Source organism: Mobula hypostoma, chromosome 5 (assembly GCF_963921235.1).
Source record: "Mobula hypostoma chromosome 5, sMobHyp1.1, whole genome shotgun sequence".
NCBI classification, from domain to species: domain Eukaryota; kingdom Metazoa; phylum Chordata; class Chondrichthyes; order Myliobatiformes; family Myliobatidae; genus Mobula; species Mobula hypostoma.
This window is the reverse complement of record NC_086101.1, coordinates 7,381,134-7,400,459: the sequence shown is the minus strand read 5'-3', so window position 1 is coordinate 7,400,459 and position 19,326 is coordinate 7,381,134. Positions and strand designations below refer to the sequence as shown.

At 44.3% G+C, this 19,326-nt stretch overlaps 1 protein-coding gene across 1 annotated transcript in view; it reads right to left on the bottom strand.

The window, feature by feature from the left end:
• LOC134346090 (proline-rich transmembrane protein 1-like) overlaps positions 1-8,766 on the bottom strand; it is a 43,092-nt gene extending 34,326 nt beyond the window's left edge. Inside the window, exon 1 of the mRNA XM_063047394.1 lies at positions 8,589-8,766. Within this exon, the coding sequence (XP_062903464.1) occupies positions 8,589-8,607 (19 nt within the window). The 5' untranslated portion in view covers positions 8,608-8,766. The remainder of the gene's footprint in view (positions 1-8,588) is intronic.
• Positions 8,767-19,326: the final 10,560 nt, after the last annotated feature.

Sequence of the window (19,326 nt, the reverse complement as noted above, 5' to 3'; positions counted from 1 at the left end):
TGTGTATCTGAGAATCCAACAAAGAGGTAAATGGATAATGGCTCAGCCAGCTGGTTTCCGCTGTCCCTCTCCAAGGGGGACATCCTCCAATCAATTATCACCTTGTTGGCAAGACTCCGATCACATCAGGCACTGCTCACACCATGACCAAAGGGCAAAGAGATTCAGCAGATGCTGGAAATCCAGAGCCACGCACACAAAATGCAGTGGGAACTCAGCATGGCAGGAGAGGAATAAACAGCTGGCGTTTGGGACTGAGACCCTTCATCAAGACTGGAACGGAAGGTGGAAGAAAGAAGAATAAGAAAATGGGCTGAAGGAGAAGGATTCTAATAAGAGATGAGAGTGGAGCTTGGGACAAAGGGAAGGAGGAGAGGGGTCGATGGGCGGGTGAAGAGAAAAGAAGGGGTGAGAAGAGAACAAGAAAGGGAATTGGAGAAAGGGAGAAGGGGTGGGGGAGAAATTACTGAAATTGGGAGGAATTAATGTTCTTGTTTTAAGGTTCAAAGTTCAAAATTCATAGTAAATTTATTAACAAGGTACATAGATGTCACAGTATGCAACCATGAGATTCATTTTCTTGAAGGCGTTCACAGTAAATGCAAGGAACAAAATAAAATTAAGTAAGGACTGCCCCAGCCCCAGAATAACAGACAAAGTATCAATGTACAATAGACAACAAACTGTGCAAATACACTGCACTGAAGAAATAATAATAAATATTATAAGCAATAAATAGTGAGAACATGAGAAGAATAGACATTGAAAGTGAGTCCACAGGTTGTGGGCAAGTGAAGTTATTTCCTCTAATTCAACAGGTTGTGGGGCAATAACTTTTCCTGAACCTGGTGGGGCGAGTCCTGAAGCTGTTGATGGCAGCAGCGAGAATAGACAATGAACTTAGTGGGGGTCCCTGATGATGGATGCTGCTTTCATAGAAACATAGAAAACATACATCACAATACAGGCCCTTCGGCCCACAAAGCAGTGCCAAACATGTCCCTACCTTAGAACTACCTAGGCTTTACCCATAGCCCTCTATTTTTCTAAGCTCCATGTAGCCATCCAGCAGTCTCTTAAAAGACCCTATCGTTTCCGCCTCCACCACCACCGCCGGCAGCCCATTCCACACACTCACCACTCTCTGCGTAAAAAACTTACCCCTGACATCTCCTCTGTACCTACTCCCAGGCACCTTAAAACTGTGCCCTCTCATGCTAGCCACTTCAGCCCTGGGAAAAAGCCTCTGACTATCCACACGACCAATGCTTCTCATTATCTTATACACCAACAGCAACAATTCGTGTAGATGTACTGAATGGTGGGGAGGGCTTTACCCATAATGGACTGGGCCATATTCCCTACATTTTGTAGGTTTTTCCATTCAAGAGCATTGGTATTTCCATACCAGTCTATATACACTCCACCACATATCGATACAAATTCGTCATTTTTAGGTGACATGCAAATCTTCATAAACTTCTAAGAAGTTAGAGGCACTGCAGTGCTTTCTTCATAACGGTGCTTACATGCTGGGCTCGGGAAGGTTGGAGGCTACCCAGATACCACATCACGGCAATAGCAGAGGACACGGACCAGCATGCCGGAATGGGAAACACCAACTGTTCTAGAAGCACCTAGACATGAGCTGTTACGTTGCCAGTGGGTGTTTGATTCAGTCCCTGCACTCTTGGACTGAGATAGAAAGAGGCCTCAGCAGCTGCACCCACAACTGGGCAGTCTTATGTAGGATCCACTCTGCTCAGCCCACTCAGGAAATGGTGCCTTAAAAATAACCTGATTCCAAAGCTCCCATTTGGATTATTGTGTCCAGACAGATCACCACCCATGGTCAAAAAATAAAGAAACATGACTTTTCTGGCCTGGAAACTGCACACTCTGATAGTTAGTTTAACCAGTGTTCGACCAGAGAGGAAACTCTAAAAATTGCCAGAGAGCTATGAGATGCTTATCACATGAAGAGTGTTTGACAACTCTGAGCCTGTACTCACTGGAATTCAGAAGAATAAGGGAATGTCCTCATTGAAACCTATCAAATCTTAGAAGGCCTCGGTAAGAGTGGATGAGGAGAGGATGTTTCCAATGGTGGGGGAGCTTTAGAACAGAGGACACAGTCTCGGAATAAAGGGGCATCCTTTTAGAATGAGTATGAGGAGGAATTTCTTGAGCCAAAGAATGGCGAACCTGTGAAATTCATTCCCACAGGCAGCTGTGGAGTCCAAGTCATTGGGTATACTTAAGGCAGAGGTTGATAGATTGTCAATTGGTCAGGGCATGAAGGGATATTGGAAGAAGGCAGGAGACTGGGGCTGAGAGGGAAACTTGATCAGCCATGATAAAATGTTGGAGCAGACTCGAAGGGCCAAATGGACTAATTCTGCTCCCATGTCTTATGGTCAAACTCTTATGCCACATTGACCTAGCTACCCTTTCTGAAATTTGTCTGGCAGATGAAGGGCAACTGAAGGGGGAGAAGGATGGTTACAGATTCTTCTGGAAAGGAAAGACAGCTGAAGACTCAGGATCCATGGTGTTAGATTTCCAATCCAGAACCAGCTTGTCGTGAGCTTGCCATGGGAGATCAGTGAGCATCTTACGACAATGTTTAACCAACATACATCAAAGTTGCTGGTGAACGCAGCAGGCCAAGCAGCATCTATAGGAAGAGGTGCAGTCGACGTTTCAGGCCGAGACCCTTCATCAGGAGTCCTGACGAAGGGTCTCGGCCTGAAACGTCGACTGCACCTCTTCCTATAGATGCTGCTTGGCCTGCTGCGTTCACCAGCAACTTTGATGTAAGTTGCTTGAATTTCCAGCATCTGCAGAATTCCTGTTGTTTACGACAATGTTTCGTGCTTACCAAGAACTAGATGGCAAACATTGTGAGTGCTTGTGCCCCAACTCTGGACTTGTGTGTATGAAAAAGAGGCCTTCTACAGTTGCCTAGATGTGACACTATCAAGCATCCCCAATGAGGTTAAGATAATTCTTTTAAGGGACCAATGCCAGGGTCAGTCAGAACTTCAACCGATGGAAGAGTTGCCATAGGAAAAGGAAGGCATTGGTAACATCAACTCATACTCTCACCATGTGTGCTGAGCACAATCTTATCATTATGAACAGTCCCTTCCACCAGAAGAATAAATTCAGGCCATCCTGGCAACATCCCCAGACTAGACAGTAGCATCTCATTGACTATTTCACTGTCCCAGCTAAGGACCATCATTATTTAAATAATATAAGGGCCACGATTGAAATGAAATGAAATATCTTTATTGTCATTGCATAGTACAATTTGTCATGCACCAATACAGCGAAAATGAGTTTGCAACTCTCGTACTCAATGCTATAAAACAACAAATAAAGTAAATAAACAATAAATAAAATCAAGTAACCAGCCAGTACAAGCAATGTCCAGCAGTACAAAAGCACAACTCAGATGCATGACAGCCATAAAACCAGTATTAAAGTAGCAATATAACAATTTATGGATGATGCTTGATCGATTGGTTCAGAGTAATTATAGCTCTGGGGAAAAAGCTATTTTTCAGTCTGGAAGTGCGGGCATAGAAAATCTTATAACGTCTACCAGATGCAAGAAGTTCAAACAGATGACTGCATGGGTGTGTACTGTCCTTACAGATGCTTGTGGCTTTCCTCAGGCAGCGAGAGCTGTAGGAGTCCTCCTGATGACTGCTGGACAGATCATCACCTGATCTGTTCCACCATGTCTATCACATGAAAAAGAGAAGGGTTCATAAGAGGCAGACCAGACCAAGTCTAAAACTTGGGAGCTTGCTAGACACTGCCACCCAACAGCAACTTCATGCTTTTTTTGGAGAAAACCACCAACAGGAACATTGGAGGATATTGAAGAACACTGGGGTCTGCTTAAATGCATCATCATCAATACCTGCCAAAGCATCCTTGGGTACAAGTACAGAAAACATCAGGATTAGTTTGATGATAATGACATTAAGAGTGAAAGACTTGTCTCCAAGAAAAGCCTTTTCCGCCTGCCAGAATAATGACAACAGCAAGGCCAAAAGAGAAGTTTACTCCATATGCAAGGTAAATGTCTAGTGCAGGGTACAGGAAGTTAAAGAATTCTTGGTAGACTGTGAAAGCCTGGAAATCCAGAATCTCAGACTCTGGTAACATGAGAAGCTTCTTCAGTGCCACCAAAGAAGTCTATGGTCCAAGTTAATTTGGATTATATCCCCCTTGCTCAAAGGATGGGAAGAACATGTTAAAGGATTGGAAGGATGTCAATGATGGATAGAGAGAGCACTTACAAGAACTTCTTAACCAGATATTACTCACCAAATCCAGAGATTTGAGAAAACCTTCCAGTTGGAAAGAAGTCCATGCTACCATGAGAATCAGAACCCTTCACTGTCAAGACAGGAGTCAAACAGGGCTGCCTCATGGCACCCACCCTATTTGCCATCTTTATTGCTCCATCCTTCACCTCGTTGGCCAAGACATGCCTCAGGGAATCCCAATCATGTCTAGAATGGACAACAGGCTTTTCGTCCTCAACTGGTTCAAGACCAAGAAGAAGTACCGCTTCGATGTGTGAATGATAAAACATTTGCAGTGCTCTTTGAAGAAGACCTCCAATATATTCTGAATACTTTTGCCAAGGCATATAGGGCTCTGGGTCTTGTTTTGAATATAAAGAAAGACATAGGTCCTATGTCAGCCACTGCCCAACCAGCCATTTATCCAGCCCTCCATAAATGTTGACGATATCACCCTGGAAAATGTAGACCACTTTCCCCAACATTGCAGCATTCCCTCCTCAAAAGCAGACATTGACTCAGAGATCTACCACCACATAAGCAGTGCTGGTGGAGACTAGAGAAGATTAAGGACAGGATTCTCTGAAGACCGTGACTTACAGGCTCAAACAAAACTTTTGGTCTGTGGAGCCGTCATCCTTCCTACATTACTGAATGCAGCTGAATCATGGACCTGACAGTCGGCACATGAAAACCCTGCAATGATACCTCCAAAGACCCTTACGAAAGATTTTGAGGATCATCTGGAAGGAGAGATGCTCCAAGCTGTAATAGCGTCACGCTAACCACTAAGCTACCATGGCGACAAAGTTTCCATGTACACATGATAGATAAATCTGGCATCTGCCTCTCTAACTAAATTTACCTATCCCGCTGTCCCCTCCTCCTCCTTGCACAGTATATTTCTATCCAGCTCCCATTGCCCTCGTTCCCCGGACTCTCTCTGACACTCCACAGTGCCTTTGCCTTTCTTTGCAGTATCTCCTTTTCATTCTTGCTATAGATAAAGTCCCTCTGCAGTATGACCATCCCCCACTCTCTCTCTCTGCAATGCACCGATCTGTTTCTCTCCCCTTCTCTCTCTTCTCTCTTCCTCTCTCTCTTTTTCTCCCTCTCTCCTTCTCCATCTCTTTTTCTCTATCTCTCTCCCCTCTGTCTCTTCTACACTCTCTCCTTCTCTTTCCTTCTCCCTCTTCCTTTCCTGCTCTCTATCTCCTTCTCTCTCACACACTCTCTCTTTCTCACTCCCTCTCTCCCCACTCTCTCTCCTTCTCTGTCACCTTCTCTTTCTCCCTTCTTCTCTCTCTCTCCCCTTCTTGTTCTCTTTATCTCCCTGTTTCCTTCTCTCTCTCCCACCCACTCCTTCTCTCTCCACCTCCCCTCTTCTACCTCTTCTCTCTCTCTCTCGGCCTGTCTCGGACTGCAAAGCATCTCTCCCTCTCTCCTCTCTTTTTTTCTGTGCTACTCGCTACTGCTGCTGCAAAACAAGTTTCACAAGATATGTCAGTGACAATAAAGTCAAGTCAAAGTACATGTCTTTATCAAAGTAGTTACATGTCACTAACTTGAGATTCATTCTTTCAGGCATCCTCAGAAAAATAACAGAATTTTTGAAAGAAAAATTATTCAAAAATAAGGACTGCTGAACAACCAAGGTGCAGAAGAAGACAATGTATGCACATAAAGTATAATACTGAGCACAGGAGCTGCAGAACCCTGGAAAGTGAGTCTGCACTGAAGCCTCTTACAGATTCTGATTCCACACCCTGTGTCTGAATTATCCACCCACACTCCTGTTCCTGTTTGCTGGCCTCTCAGGTTTCTGGCTCTCTCTCTCTCTCAGAGAAGGGCAGTTTCTCACATAAACAGACTCACGCTGCCCTGGTTTTCCTCTGCATCACCATCCCCACAGCAAAACGCTGATCTCTTTGGCTGATGCTGGACATTCCCATATCTTGAATTTCATTGCCGCAGACATTCCGGGCTGATAAATGATGTTTGCAGCATGTTTTCGTAATGACTAGCAGCTCTGTGTGAAATCTATTTTTATATAACAGAATAAACTAAATTACCATGGCCTCACATGGCCGTAGAGATACCTGTACATGGCCTCCTCCCAGTTTGAGGAGTAGCCAAGGGCGCTGATTGCTCTAACTTCCAGTAAATTCTCCTCCTTCTCTCTTTTTCCATTCCCAGTTCTGACTCCCCTCTTACCCCTCCTCTCCTGCTTGCCTCCCGTCATCCCCTCCAACATATTTCATAACATACAGTACTGTGCAAAAGCTTTAGGCACATCTATATAGCTAGGTCGCCTCAGACTTTTGCCTAGCACTGTAGTAATTTTATGTATTGCACTGTACTGCTGCAAAAAAAAACAAATCCCATGACATATGTGAGTGATGATAAACCTGATTCTGATTGTGGACTGAGAGTAGGAATGGGGCAGGGAGAGGGGAATTGTGGTTGGGAAAAGGGGAACAGAGGAGGAGGGAATGGGAAGCACCAGGGAGACATCCTGTAATGATCAGTAAACCAGACTCCTTCTCTGCCACCTGTCCCACACCCTGCCTGGGGTCTCAGCTCTCACCATTCCCAACACCCTTTGCTCCCAGTAGACTTACAAACTCGCTCTCCACTCCACATTGAAAAGTTCAATCCTGAGCAAAACTTGTAGGCACCCTAGCTATGCACATATGCACAGTATTGTGTGTCAGTACTGTATGAAGTCTGATTCTGATTATTAAGCTGGTGTCCCTTTCTTCCATGGCCCTCTCCTATCAGATTCCTTCTTCTTCAGCCCTTTACCTTTTCCACTTATCCCCTCCCAGCTTCTTCCTTCATCTCCTTCCCCCAATTACCCACCTTCACCTTAAATATACCCAATGTGCTGGCACAGGAGAGCGTCCAGAAGAGGTTCACGAGAATGATCCCAGGGATGAAAGGGTTAATGTATGAGGAGCACTTGATGGCTCTGGGCCTGTACTCCCTGGAGTTTAGAAGAATGGGGAGGGCGTCCTGGTTAAACCTATCAAATATTGAAAGACATGGATAGAGTGGATGTGCGGAGGATGTCTCCAATAGTGGGGAAGTCTAGAACCAGAAGGCACGGACTCAGAATAGAAGGATATCCCTTTAGAACAGAGATAGGGAGAAATTCCTTTAGACAGAGAGAGGTGAATCTGTGGAATTCATTGTCATAGACAGCTGTGGAGACTATGTTAATTGGTATATTTAAATGCTCTTGATTAGTGAGGCCATCAAAGGTTATGGAGAGGAGGTAGGAGAATGGGGTTGAGAGGGATAGTAAATCAGCCATGATGGCCCAAATGGCCTTATTCTGCTCTTATGTCTCATGGTTTTATGTTACACACTAGCACCAAATCAATCCCTTTCCAGGGGTTCCCAGTCCACCAGCTACTGGCTCTGGTCAAAATGTACATTGTGGTCATTAATACTACGGTGCTGTGATATTAAGAAGTAACACTATTACAATTGTTCAGTGTGTTGCGAAATTTCTAAATTTAATAACATCTATCAATCGCTAACATACATGGAATGAAAACAATTAATATTTTTAAATATCAATAATAATGAAACTATTGCTACACTATCTATACAACAAACAAAATGAGCATTTTTATTAATGGGCTTAATTTGATGCAATATTAATATGCTTAATATTTCCTTCCAAAGAGGTTAATAACCTCACTCTCTTAATTGAGTTAAACATAAAGAGGTTAACCACATATAATGTGCTTATTAATGCATTATTTACTAACATTATTTTGTTATTGCACTTTGCTACAATACATTTTCAATAATACGATGGCTATTATATCGCAACATTAGTGCAGTTAATGTTACAACTTTACCAGACTGCATTGTATCAATAAAGAAGTCAATAATTGTTTCGATCTTAATACGGTCAATACTATGTTGGAATATTACTACGATCAATAATGTGTTGCAATATTAATTCTATATTGCATTTGTAATATTAATATTGTTTTATTGCTATTTTAACGCAATTAACACGCTGCCATATTAATACGGTGATTGCCGTCATTAATACCACTTTGCAGTATTGTTGCGATAAACATCATTTTAGGAATGACGCGCATTTGGCTGAACTTGTCACATCATGGGACTGTTCCTTTAAAAGATCCAAACAGAACTCTCCCAGCCCTCTCAACTCAGCAGTAATCTGATCCAGAATCTCTTTGGGCTGACAAACATCAAAGTCAGAAGGGAACGTCTATTTACCTGTTTTTTCAGTTGACATGGTCGCTGTGTTAAAATGGGATTTTCAAAAAAAAATACAGAAGAAGCCTCACGTTTGTTGAGATTAAAGGAGGGCAAGATTGATAAACAGATAAAATAAATTGCAGTAATCCCTCTGCCTGCCTATATCGTCTAATAGTAAAAACTGTACATGGTCGCACACTCAATCTGACCTGCAAAGCCTGCTTGCCGTTCAGTGGTGCTAAGAGCACAAGAGCCCGCCCTCGTTTGCGAGTAGCCGTTTTGATTGCTCCATCGCCACGTCAATCACAGACTCATCCGCTCTGCCGTCGCCGGAGTCTCGGTTAACCCTTTGGCTGCCTTGCAGAGATGCCAGGCGTACGGAGAGACATAGGGCAAAGGACCACTGGAACAAACGGAGGGTATCTCTTCATTTCTCCTTCCTTTGCTTGTTTCAATGTACAAAGACGTTACGGCATATAATCCAAATTCATCTGACGTTTTTGCCCCCATTCTCGAGTTTTCACATGTAGAGTTCACAACTGATCCAGTGCCAAATGCTCTTGATGACAGATGGTTTGGTTTCATGATCGTTTAAAAAATTCATTCTAATTCTATATTATTTATTATTTATTCAATTTTTATTAATAATTGTAGAATGTTGCTGCATTTCATTGCGTGTCCTGCCAAAGCAAACAGCAAATTTCTGTACGTAAACACGAGGAATTCTGCAATGCTGGAAATTCAAGCAACACACATCAAAGTTGCTGGTGAACGCAGCAGGCCAGGTAGCATCTCTAGGAAGAGGTACAGTCGACGTTTCGGGCTGAGACCCTTCGTCAGGACCAACTGAAGGAAGAGCTAGTAAGATATTTGAAAGTGGGAGGGGGAGGGGGAGATCCAAAATGATAGGAGAACACAGGAGGTGGAGGGATGGAGCCAAGAGCTGGACAGGTGATTGACAAAAGGGATATGAGAGGATCATGGGACAGGAGGCCCAGGGAGAAGGAAAAGCTGGAGGGGGGAAAAACCCAGAGGATGGGCAAGGGGTATAGTCAGAGGGACAGAGGGAGAAAAACAGAGAGAGAGAAAGAATGTGTGTATATAAATAAATAACGGATGGGGTACGAGGGGGAGGTGGAACATTAGTGGAAGTTAGAGAAGTTGATGTTCACGCCATCAGGTTGGAGGCTACCCAGACGGAATATAAGGTGTTGTTCCTCCAACCTGAGTGTGGCTTCATCCTTACAGTAGAGGAGGCCATGGATAGACATATCAGAATGGGAATGGGATGTGGAATTAAAATGTGTGGCCACTGGGAGATCCTGCTTTCTCTGGCGGACAGAGCGTAGGTGTTCAGCAAAGCGGTCTCCCAGTCTGCATCGGGTCTCACCAATATATAGAAGGCCACATCGGGAGCACCGGATGCAGTATATCACCCCAGCCGACTCACAGGTGAAGTGTCACTTCACCTGGAAGGACTGTCTGAGTCGGCTCAGATCCCATCCCATCCCATCCCATCCATGGCCTCCTCTACTGTAAAGATGAAGCCACACTCAGGTTGGAGGAACAACACCTTATATTCCGTCTGGGTAGCCTCCAACCTGATGGCATGAACACTGACTTCTCTAACTTCCGCTAATGTCCCACCTCACCCTCGTACCCCATCCGTTATTTATTTATATACACACATTCTTTCTCTCTCTCTGTTTTTCTCCCTCTGTCCCTCTGACTATACCCTTTGCCCATCCTCTGTGTTTTTCCCCCCTCCCTCTTTTCCTTCTCCCAGTGCCTCCTGTCCCATGATCCTCTCATATCCCTTTTGCCAATCACCTTGGCTCCATCCCTCCCCCTCCTGTCTTCTCCTATCATTTTGGATCTCCCCCTCCCCCTCCCACTTTCAAATCTCTTACTAGCTCTTCCTTCAGTTAGTCCTGACGAAGGGTCTCAGCCTGAAACGTCGACTGTACCTCTTCCTAGAGATGCTGCCTGGCCTGCTGCGTTCACCAGCGACTTTGATGTGTGTTGCTTGAGGAAATTTCTGTAAATGATCTGGCAAATAATTCTGATTCCTGATCTTCATTTTCCCTATGGCACAAACATAGAGGCCATTAATCCCATTCCAACATGTCCGTCCATAACCTCCTCTACTGCCACTATGAGGCCACTCTCACCGTGGAGAAGCAACAACTCATATTCCACCTGGGTAGCCTCCAACCCGATGGCATGAACATCGATTTCTCTAAATTCTAGTGCTTTCTCCCCTTCCTTCCTTCTGTCTTATTCCATTCTCCATTCTGGTTTCCCCTCTCAATCCTTCTCCTCAACTACCCATTGGTTCTACAATTTAAATATGCTCCTTATTTAATCACTTGTCAAAAGAGAAACTAATCTTCCCCTTCGCCCATAGTCCACTCTCTCTTATTGGATTCCTCTTCTTCAGCCCTTTATCTCTTCCACCTATCACCTCCCAGCTTTGTACTTTATACCTCACACCCCCCCACCATCTACCTACCTTCCCACTCACCTGGCTTCAGCTATCAGCTGCCAACTTGGACTCATTCCCCTCCCCTACTTGTTTTGATTTCTGTCCCCTTCCTTTCCACTACTGAGGAAGGATCTCAGGCTGAAACGTCAACTGTTCATTCCTTTCCGTAGATGCTGCCTCACCAGTATCTACAGAATCTCTTGTGTTTATGGTTTGACCCATCAAGTCTACTGTCTCACACTGTGTGCTGGCAGGTGTGGAGGAAAGGCAGACTTTGATGTAGAGATGGCAACGGGAGTTTATTCACAACAATTCCAAAAGGACATCATGGGCTCATAACTGACTGACCTTAATCCTGACCACCCACCTTTAGAAGGTGAGATGAAATGGGAGCATCTCCTCAAGCTAATCTTTGGCCGTGTGGGTTGTCTCAGGGCACCCCCTTATTCCAAAGACATATCAGTTAGTGGGTTAATTGATCACATATGTGTAATTGTGCAGCATTGGCTTGTTAGGCTGGAAGGGCCAGTTACTGCATGGAACCTCTAAATAAAATTAAGATAAAATAAGATTCCATACTTTGTCTTAAACTGTTGACCAGTTCTGCTGAAACAAGACTTATTAATTAATGTTCATCTCAATTCATTAAGTTAGGAATAGCAAATTTGTAAAAACAAAATCTCAGCTGATTTAGAATCAGAATCAGAATCAGGTTTATTATCAATGGCATGTGTCAAGAAATTTGTTAATTTAGCAGCAGCAGTTCAATACATAACAGAAGAAGAAAAAATAATAATAAATAAATAAATCAATTACAGTATAAGTATATTGAATAGATTAAAAATCATGCAAAAACAGGAATAATATATATTTAAAAAGTGAGCTAGTGTTCATGAGTTCAATGTCCATTTAGGAATTGGATGGCAGAGGGGAACAAGCCGTTCCTGAAATCACTGAGTGTGTGTCTTCAGTCTACCTCCTACGTGATGGTAACAGTGAGAAAAGGGCATGCACTGGGTGCTGGAGGTCCTTAATAATGCACGCTGCCTTTCTGAGATACGGCTCCTTGAAGATGTCCTGGGTACTTTGTAGGCTAGTAGCTAAGATGGAGCTGACTAAATTTACAACCCTCTGTAGCTTCTTTCAGTCCTGTACAGTAGACCCCATCCCCCACACCAGACAGTGATGCAGCCTGTCAGGATGTTCTCCGCAGTACAAATCTCTTCGAACTCCTAATAGTCGCTGTCTTGCCTTCTTTAATGTAGATGAACTGAACACACTGATGATGGAGAGGGAGAAGTGGAGAGTCCGTCTTCGTGCCCAACGCCGGCCCCCTAGGTCTGAGTCAACGTAGTAGTAGTAGTGCCTTCTTTATAACTGCATCAATATGTTGGGTCCAGATTAGGTCCTCAGAGATCTTGACACCCAGGAACTTGAAACTGCTCACTCTCTCCACTTCTAGAGAACACAGAACATAGAAAACTTACAGCATAGTACAGGTCCTTCAGTCTACAAAGCTGTGCCGAACATGTCCTTACCTTAGAAATTACCTAGGGTTACACATAGCCCTCTATTTTTCTAAGCTCCATGTACATATCCAGGAGTCTCTTAAAAGACCCTATCGTATCCGCCTCCACCACTGTCGCCAACACCCCATTCCACGCACTCACCACTCTCTGCGTTAAAAAACTTACCCCTGACATCTTCTCTGTACCTACTTCCAAGCACCATAAAACTGTGCCCTCTTGTGTTAGCCATTCCAGCCCTGGGAAAAAGCCTCTGACTATCCACGCGATCAATGCCTCTCATCATCTTATGCACCTCTATCAGGTCACCTCTCATCCTCTGTCATTCACTCAACCTATTCTCATAAGGCATGCTCCTCAATCCAGGCAACTTCCTTGTAAATCTCCTTCCAGGAAACATCCTTGTAAATCTTCTGATCCCCCTATGAGGATTGGTATGTGTTCCTTTGTTTTACCCTTCCTGAAGTCCACAATCAGCTCTTTCATCTTACTGACGTTGAGTGTCAGGTTGTTGCTCTGACGCCACCCCACTGGTTGGCATATCTCGCTCCTGTACACCCTCTTGTCTCCATCTGAGATTCCACCAACAATGGTTGTATCATCAGCAAATTTATAGATGGTATTTAAGCTAAGCTGCACACAGTCATGGGTATATAGAGAGTAGAGCAGTGGGCTAAGCACACATCCCTAAGGTGCACCAGTGTTGATTGTCAGCAAGGAACATGTGTTATCACCAATCCACACAGATTGTGGTCTTCCTGTTTGGAAGTCAAGGATCCAATGCAGAAGGAGGTACAGAGACCCAAGTTCTATAACTTATCAATCAGGATTGTGGGAATGATGGTGTTAAATACTGAACTATAGTCGATGTACAGCATCCTGACATAGGTGTTTGTATTGTCCAGGTATTCTAAGGCCAAGTGAAGAGCCATTGAGGTTACATCTGCCGTTGACCTATTGTGGTGATAGGCAAATCACAGTAGGTCCAGGTCTTTGCTGAGGCAGAAGTTCAATCTAGTCATGACCAAACTTTCAAAGCATGTCATCACTGTCGATATGAGTGCTACCGGGTGATAGTCATTAAGGCAGCTCACATTATTCTTCTTAGGCACAGATATAATTGTTGCCTTTTAGTTTAAGGATGAAAGTTTAATGGGAACATGAAGGGAAACTTTTTCACTCAGAGGGTCATGAGAGTGTGGAAAGAGCTGCCAGCACAAGTGGTGCATGCAAACTTGATTTCAATGTTTAAGAGGACTTTGGATAGGCACATGGACGGTAGGGATATGGAGAGCTGTGGTTCCGAAGCAGGTTGATGGGAGCAGGTAGTTTAAATGTTTCAGCAAGGACTGGATGCTGTCCCTGTGCTGTACTTTTCTATGACCCTATTGGTGAGCATGTGTTATGTGGAAAGATTGAGTGATCTCGGACTTTTTTCTTTGGATAAAAGGAAGATAAAAGTCGACGTAGCGCCACAGGTAGAGTGGAGAGCCAGCGCCTTTCTCCCAGAGTGGCAATGGCAACACCAGAGGACGTCACTTTCCGTGAGCGGAGTAAACTTTAGGAAGGACTTTCAGACAGAGTGGTAAGTGCCTGGATGGGAGATGGCAGGGGTATTTAATGTATCACGGGTAGCACGGTAGTGTAGTGGTTAGCACAACGCTTTACAGTTGTTGTCACCCAGGTTCAATTCACACCACTGCCTGCAAGGAGTTTGTATGTTCTCCCCATCGCCACGTGGATTTCCTCCGGGTGCTCACACATTCCAACGACGTACCATTTGGTGGATGAATTGGTAATTGTAAATTACCCTGTGATTAGACTAGGATTAAATCAGGGGGTCGCTGGGCAGTGCAGCTTGAAGGGCAGAAGGGCCCGTTCCAAGTTGTATCTCAGTATGTAAAAAGTAAACAATTAAATAAATAGATAGAAGAGACGCTTAGATACGCACATAGATAAAAGAAAGGAGGGAAGGGATAGATTAATCATGAGGAAGGTTTGTATTTATTTTATTTATTGAGTCACAACACGGAATAGGCCCTTCCAGCCCTTCAAACTATGCTGGCCAGCAATCCACTGATGCAATCCTAGTGTAGTTTACAATGACCAATTCATCCACCAGGTTAGCAGAACATTGTGGGCTAAAGGGTCAGCACTCTGTTCTACTGTTCTATGTTCAATGTTCAAAAGTATGAAATTCAAGAACAGTTAAGGGTGGATATCATTGCCATGACATCAATATTCAAATTCAAATCCAGATTTAGATTTATTTATTAATCACATGTACATCGAAACATACAGTGAAATGCATCGTTTGTGTTAACAACCAACACAACATGTGAATATGCTGGGGGCAGCACGCAAGTGTCGCGACACATTCTGGCACCAACACAGCATGCTCACGACGCTCGACAGACACGGACACACACACACACACACACACACACACACACACACTAGTCCAATCCGAGAACAGGTCTCAAGACTCCATCTCCTGGCTCGGCCATCAATCTTTGACTTCTGAGCTTCTGTCAACCTTTGGGCTCTGGTCTTTTGCATTGACCTCCAGACTAGCTGATGACGAGACCGCAAACTCCAGGCGAAGTCCAGGATTGAACACCGGGTGCACCAACTGACCAGACCTTGTGCCTCCTGCTCTCAAGGCCTTCGAGCACAGAGCAAATGCAGATGTTCTTCATCACCCGTCTATGTCACTGAAGTTCCAGTGCAGAGTGAAGACTAGGCTGTGGAATTGCTTCATCGCATGCCAATATCACCGGACTTTAAATGCGGAGCAGAGGACTGGACTGTGGATGTGCTTTGTCAATCATCCTCTTCACTGGACTTTGAAACTGTTACCCAGTGAAAATGACTGACGCTGAGTCACAAACCGAGGGGAAGATTAGGGCATTAGACCGACGATGAAGCCACACTTTGAAAGCAGGAATACAGATAGAGATGGATGGCGAGGTTTAAGATTAGCACTCCAGAGTGGAGAGTCTAATCATCTGATGAGTAGGCTTCCTGCTGAGCGATGATGACGCACCAGACCATGTACGAACGCAAGATTCATGGAGTACAGAACCCTCAATGAACTGTGAGGGTGGCAGATGGCTCGAGGGACAGGCTGGGAATGTGAATACAGTGCCAGACTGATGAATTCCGTTAAACATTACTCCAAACAAGCAAAGGAATTTTTAAATTCAAACCATTTTAAAATCTATGTCACAATAATCATAAATGCTTCTTTAGCAAGTGCCTGATGTTAACAACCCACCCATGCATTAAATTCTATTTGCTCTTTCTGGCTTGTTGTCAGGAGACAACATTAACCCTTCCAGATATGTGACCATGTTAACAGTCAGACGCTGGCATCTATGGCAACGAGTGGATCAGAATGAAACATATAACAAGTCCTTTCACTTTCACGGTTGGTTGCTCTCCACAGCATCATCTGCAGAGTGCATTATTTTTAATTTCTGCCAGCCTTCTGACATTGTCTGCACCATGAACTGAAATAAATAACAGCTTGGTATGACAACTGCGCTGCCCGTGACTGCAGGAAGCTGCAGAGAGTTGTGGGCAGAGCTCAGAACATCACAGAAATCAGTCACGGATTATGTCTATATTTCTCACTCCCTCAGTAAAATAACCAGCATAACCAAAGACCCCACACACCACAGGAATTCTCTCTTCTCCCCCCCCCCCCACCCCCACCCCATCCCCCTACCTTTTACCTGTCAGAAGTTCAGAGTTCGAAGTAAATTTATTATCGAAGTACATATATGTCACCATATACGACCCTGAGGTTCATTTTCATATGGGTGAACTCAGTGAATCGAAGAATCATAATAGAATCAGTTGAAGACTGCTCCCAGCAGGATGGACAACAAACTGTGTAAATCCAAAGAAGAGAAATAATAATAATAATAATAATAATAATAAATAAACAAGCAATACATATCGAGAACAGGAGATGAAGAGTCCTTGCAAGGGAGTCCATAAGTTGTGGGAACAGTTCAGTGATGGGGCAAGGGAAGTTATCCCCTCTGGGTCAAGAGCCAATGGTTGAGGGGTAATAACTGTTCCTGAACCTGGTGGTATGGGCACTAAGGCTCCCGTACCTTCTTCCTGATGGTAGCAGCAAGAAGAGAGCATGGCCTGGATGCTGGGGTCCTTGACGTTGGATCTGCTTTCCTGCGACAATGCTCCATGTAGGTGTGCTCAATGGTGGGGAGGGCTTTGCCCGAGATGGACAGAGTCCTATCCATTTCCTTTTGTAGGATTTTCCATTTGAGGGCATTGGAATTTCTGTAGCAGACCATGACACAGCCAGTCGATACTCTCTGCACCGCACATCTTTAGAAGCCTGTCAAAGATCTAAATGTCATGCTAAATCTTTGCAAACTTCTAGGTGGAGGCATGGAACATAGAACATAGAACATAGAAATCTACAGCACATTACAGGCCCTTCAGCACACAATGTTGAACTGACCATGAAACTATTTCAAGAAACTGCTTAGAATTGCCCTACCACATAGCCCTCTATTTTTCTAAGCTCCATTTACCTATATAAGAGTCTCCATCACTCCAAGGAAGAAAGGGTAAGTTCATTCAAACTATTCTCCTAAGGTACGCTCTCTAATCCAGGCAATATCCTTGTAAATACCTTCTGCACTCTCTCTATAGTATCCACATCCTTCCTGTAGTAAGGTGACTAGAACTGACCACAGTACTCCGAGTGGGATCTGACCAAGGTTTTATACAGCTGTAACATTACCTCACGGTTCTTGAACTCAATCCCACAGTTGATGAAGGCCAACACACCATACGCCTTCTTAACAACACTGTCAACCTGCCCAGCAGCTTTGAGTGTCCTATGGACACGGTCTCTCTGATCTTCCACACTGACAAAAGACTTACCATTAATACTATGTTCTGTCTTCAAATTTGACCTTCCAAAATGAATCGCTTCACACTTATTTAGTTGAATTCCATCTGCCACTTCTCAGCCCAGTCCTGCATCCTATCAATGTTGTACTGTAAACTTTGACGAACCTCCAGACTATCCACAACATCACCAACTTCTGCATCTTCAGCAAACTTACTAATCCACCCTTCTACTTCTTCATCCAGATCATTTATAAAAATCACAAAGAGGAGGGGTCCCAGAACATATCCCTGTGGAACATTGCTGGTCGCCGACCTCCATGCAGAATATGAACCGTCTACAACCACCTTTTGCCTTCCGTGGTCAAGCCAATTCTGGATCCACAAAGCAAGTTCTCCTTGGATCCCATGCCTCATTACTTTCTGAATGAGCCTTGCATGGGGAACCTTATCAAATGCCTTACTGAAATCCATATACACTACATCCACTGCTCTATCTTCATCGATGTGTTTTGTTACATCAGGCCCATAAGGCACGACCTGCCCTCGACAAAGCCATGCAGACCATCCCGAATTAGATTATGTCTCTCAAAATGCTGAGACACTGATGAACTTTCTCGGTAATGAGACTTACATGCTGGCCTCAGGGCAGATCCTCTGAACTGAGAATACTGAGGAATTTATAGCTGCGGGCATTGGCACCTCTGATTCCCTGGTACAAACACCTGAAAGCAAATACCAACGGTCACAAGGACAACTTCTATCCCACAGTTATAAGACTACTGAATGGTTCCCTAGCACAATAAGATGGGATCTTGATCTCATAATCTGCCTTGTTTTGATCTTCCACCTTATTGATGTTCTACCTTATCTTCTACCTTGTTATCATCATGAGACATGATAGAGGTGTACAAGATATTAAGAGGAATAGATAGAGTGGATAGCCAGCGCCTCTTCCCCAGGGCACCACTGCTCAATACAAGAGGACATGGCTTTAAGATAAGGGGTGGGAAATTCAAGGGGGATATCAGAGGAAGGTTTTTTACTCAGAGAGTGGTTGATGTGTGGAATGCACTGCCTGAGTCAGTGGTGGAGATAGATACACTAGTGAAGTTTAAGAGACCACTAGACAGGTATATGGAGGAATCTAAGGTGGGGGCTTGTATGGGAGGCAGGGTTTGAGGGTCGGCACAACATTGTGGGCCGAAGGGCCTGTACTGTGCTGTACTGTTCTATGTTCGATGTTCTATGTACATTGGCTGCTCAAATCCCTGTCCAAGGCTATGGGAAAGTGATGCAGCTCTATAAAACTCTGGTTAGGCCACACTTGGAGTACTGTGTCCAGTTCTGGTCACCTCACTATAGGAAGGATGTGGAAGCATTGGAAAGGGTACAGAGGAGATTTACCAGGATGCTGCCTGGTTTAGAAAGTATGCATTATGATTAGAGATTAAGGGAGCTAGGGCTTTGCTCTTTGGAGAGAAGGAGGATGAGAGGAGACATGATAGAGGTGTACAAGATATTAAGAGGAATAGATAGAGTGGACAGCCAGTGCCTCTTCCCCAGGGCACCACTGCTCAATACAAAAGGACATGGCTTTAAGGTAAGGGGTGGGAAGTTCGAGGGGGATATTAGAGGAAGGTTTTTTACTCAGAGAGTGGTTGGTGCGTGGAATGCACTGCCTGAGTCAGTGGTGGAGGCAGATACACTCGTGAAATTTAAGAGACTACTGGACAGGTATATGGAGGAATTTAAGGTGGGGGCTTATATGGGAGGCAGAGTTTGAGGGTTGGCACAACATTGTGGGCCGAAGGGCCTGTAATGTGCTGTACTATTCTATGTTCTAAAGGACATC